Source organism: Condylostylus longicornis, unplaced genomic scaffold (assembly GCF_029603195.1).
Source record: "Condylostylus longicornis isolate FDR11 unplaced genomic scaffold, ASM2960319v2 ptg000031l, whole genome shotgun sequence".
NCBI lineage: Eukaryota > Metazoa > Arthropoda > Insecta > Diptera > Dolichopodidae > Condylostylus > Condylostylus longicornis.
Window position 1 is genome coordinate 8,773,995 of NW_026578000.1, and position 2,665 is coordinate 8,776,659.

The 2,665-nt window shown below is 25.2% G+C and overlaps 1 protein-coding gene across 1 annotated transcript; it reads right to left on the reverse strand.

Annotated features, from left to right (window-relative positions):
• Positions 1–316: 316 nt before the first annotated feature.
• On the reverse strand, positions 317–1,081 carry LOC129608451 (fork head domain transcription factor slp1-like). Its single transcript, XM_055519945.1, has one exon. The coding sequence runs from the start codon at positions 1,022–1,024 to the stop codon at positions 317–319; it is 708 nt and encodes a 235-aa protein (XP_055375920.1). The 5' UTR covers positions 1,025–1,081.
• Positions 1,082–2,665: the final 1,584 nt, after the last annotated feature.

Genomic DNA, 2,665 nt, shown 5'->3' on the forward strand with positions numbered 1-2,665 from the left:
AAATTATAATTTGAAAAAGAGTTTTAATTTAACGAAGTTTGAAACTGACCAAAATGGGAGGAGAGGGATGCGATGAAAAATAGGAATAGTTGTTTTCTAAACAAAATGCTACGATATTCATGCTCTACAAACTAATTTTTATTGATTTTCTTTTTCTTTTTTGTTATACATATTTATATACATACATATGTTAATAATATTCTTAAACTTATTACAAAATGCATTTATTTACAATCATATATTTTGCTTCTTATGTACAATCATAAACTTAAAATTAAATTCCTTTTTAAATTAAATGTTAAAATATTTGCAATTTTTAGCTAAAACAATTTAATGCTTCGCCATTATATGCCCCACCTTGAATCATAATCTGTTGCTGAAAATGATATTGGTATTGATTCCACATCTCTTGTTCAGATTTAATTTGTTGTAATGCAATCATTTCTTCTGGAGTTGGAAAATAAACAGCATTACCATTATGATGATGATGATGATGGTGGAATTGATTTGAATGCTGTAAATTTTGATGATGAAAATTGATTTGAGCAGCTGCAGCCGCTGCAGCATGATGATAACCACCAATAGAGGAATTATAGTGTGATGATTTTGTTTTTGCACCCCCTGTTGTATAAATTCGATTATTTAATGGATTTGTACGTCTTAAGCGGCCGGTTGTTTCTCCGATTGTAACATCTTCAGCTGTTGGATCTAATGCCCAATAATGACCACGACCTGGATCATCTAAAGCACGTGGTACACGAATAAAACATGAATTTAAACTTAAATTATGACGTATAGAATTTTGCCAAACATTTTTATTCTTTTGATAATATGGAAAATTATCGGCGATCCACTCACAAATACCACTTAATGTTAGACGTTTTTCGGGGTTGCTACGAATTGCCATCACAATCAGAGCACTATATGTATAGGGTGGTTTTTGATCAACATTATGTGTACTTGTTCCATATATTGAGGTTAGAGATGTCGGAGTTTCATTATTATTACTTCTAGCACTTATCATTTCAATATCGTTGGATTGATTATTTTGATTAACACCAATTTCATTATTTGATATATTCATGCTTTCATCACATATTGACGTTGTAGTTGTTGATACACCATTAAATGAAATATTTTGTTGTTGACTGTTATTATTGTTATTGTTATTTGAGCTTAAGATTGACCTTATTGAAAAATTTGAATTAAATCCTGGTGCCATGTTTGTTTTATTATTTATGTTGTATTAAAATATTTTAATTAATATTTTTAGTAATTTTTATTTTCTTTTATTATTTATTTTAAATTATAGTCAACTTGAATGTCTGTCACCTCTTTTAAAGTTAAACTAATAATGAATGATTTTTCAAGGTTCTGTCGCATTTTATACAAAATTGCAACCGATTACTATTTTTATTATATCTAATGTTAATTAAGATACTTTCATAGAATAGACTATATTTAGTCTCTTTAACTTTTCCAAAAATTTATGACATGCTAATATCAACATCCGTTTGTAATTCACGAAATTATTACCTATCACAAGAATATTCTTTTCAATAGAAAACAAATAATACTTCTCTTTCAAACTTACAAAGAGTAATTAAATAAATTCGATATTGTATAAAAGTTAAATCAGAACAGGGAAATTTTGTTTTCTACTTCAGGTAATTTATCTTCAATTTTCAAATATTCTGAATTTTAATTCATAAAAGCTTAAACCATAAAATCGCCTAAATAAACATTGTTAAACAAACAATCCTTTTCCTGAATGAAAACCACAATATGATGAATAGAATTAGTGTTTATTGCGGCAAATACACAATAAAGCAAAAAGTATACAGACCGTTACCACTCAACAAATACAGACCGTTAAATGCAGTTTACAGGTATGTTTAACTTATAAAATAGATTAACTATATTTACACAGGTAACTTTAAATTATAACTTCTTGTTCTTTTGCAAATAATCATAAGAACAATAATAAAAATTCCAGCATTATCCTTTTGACTTTGACTTTGTGGTTTTATTAAAAATACCCAAGATTTCTATGAATTAGAATACTGAAATATGCTATTTATTAATTTAAATAAATAATATTTAGGTGTAAAAGATTTTGTATACCTTAAATTTGCATTTTAAAATATTGTGAATGTTTAAAACTTAATTATCAAACTATGTACGTATGCGATTGTGTTTGTTATTAAATTTTTGATACAAAATATTTCCAAATCAAAAGATTATACAAAGTTTATTTATTATTAATAAGTTTTGAATGGTTTTGGTTTAAGAAAATACTAATACTTAATGTTGTTTATTAAATTTTAAAAATAAATTTTAATGAATAAGAATTAATGTTCGAAATAATCTGTTACAGTTAGAATAATTTATTATTAAAATATAAACGTTTAATTTAAATTTTTGATTGATTTTTTTAATTCAAAATGTTTGTATGTACACAGGTAGGTACTTAAAGCACTACTTAAACATTTTAAGTAATAAATTTAAACAGTTTTAATAATAATGATTAATGAATTATTGATTTTTTGTTAACAATTATTGACTTTGTAATTTTAGATCGTTAATATTTCAAGAGAATTAGAAGATTTCGATTGGAAAAATATTTTTATGATTTCATCTAATATCAATAATAACGCATTGAATA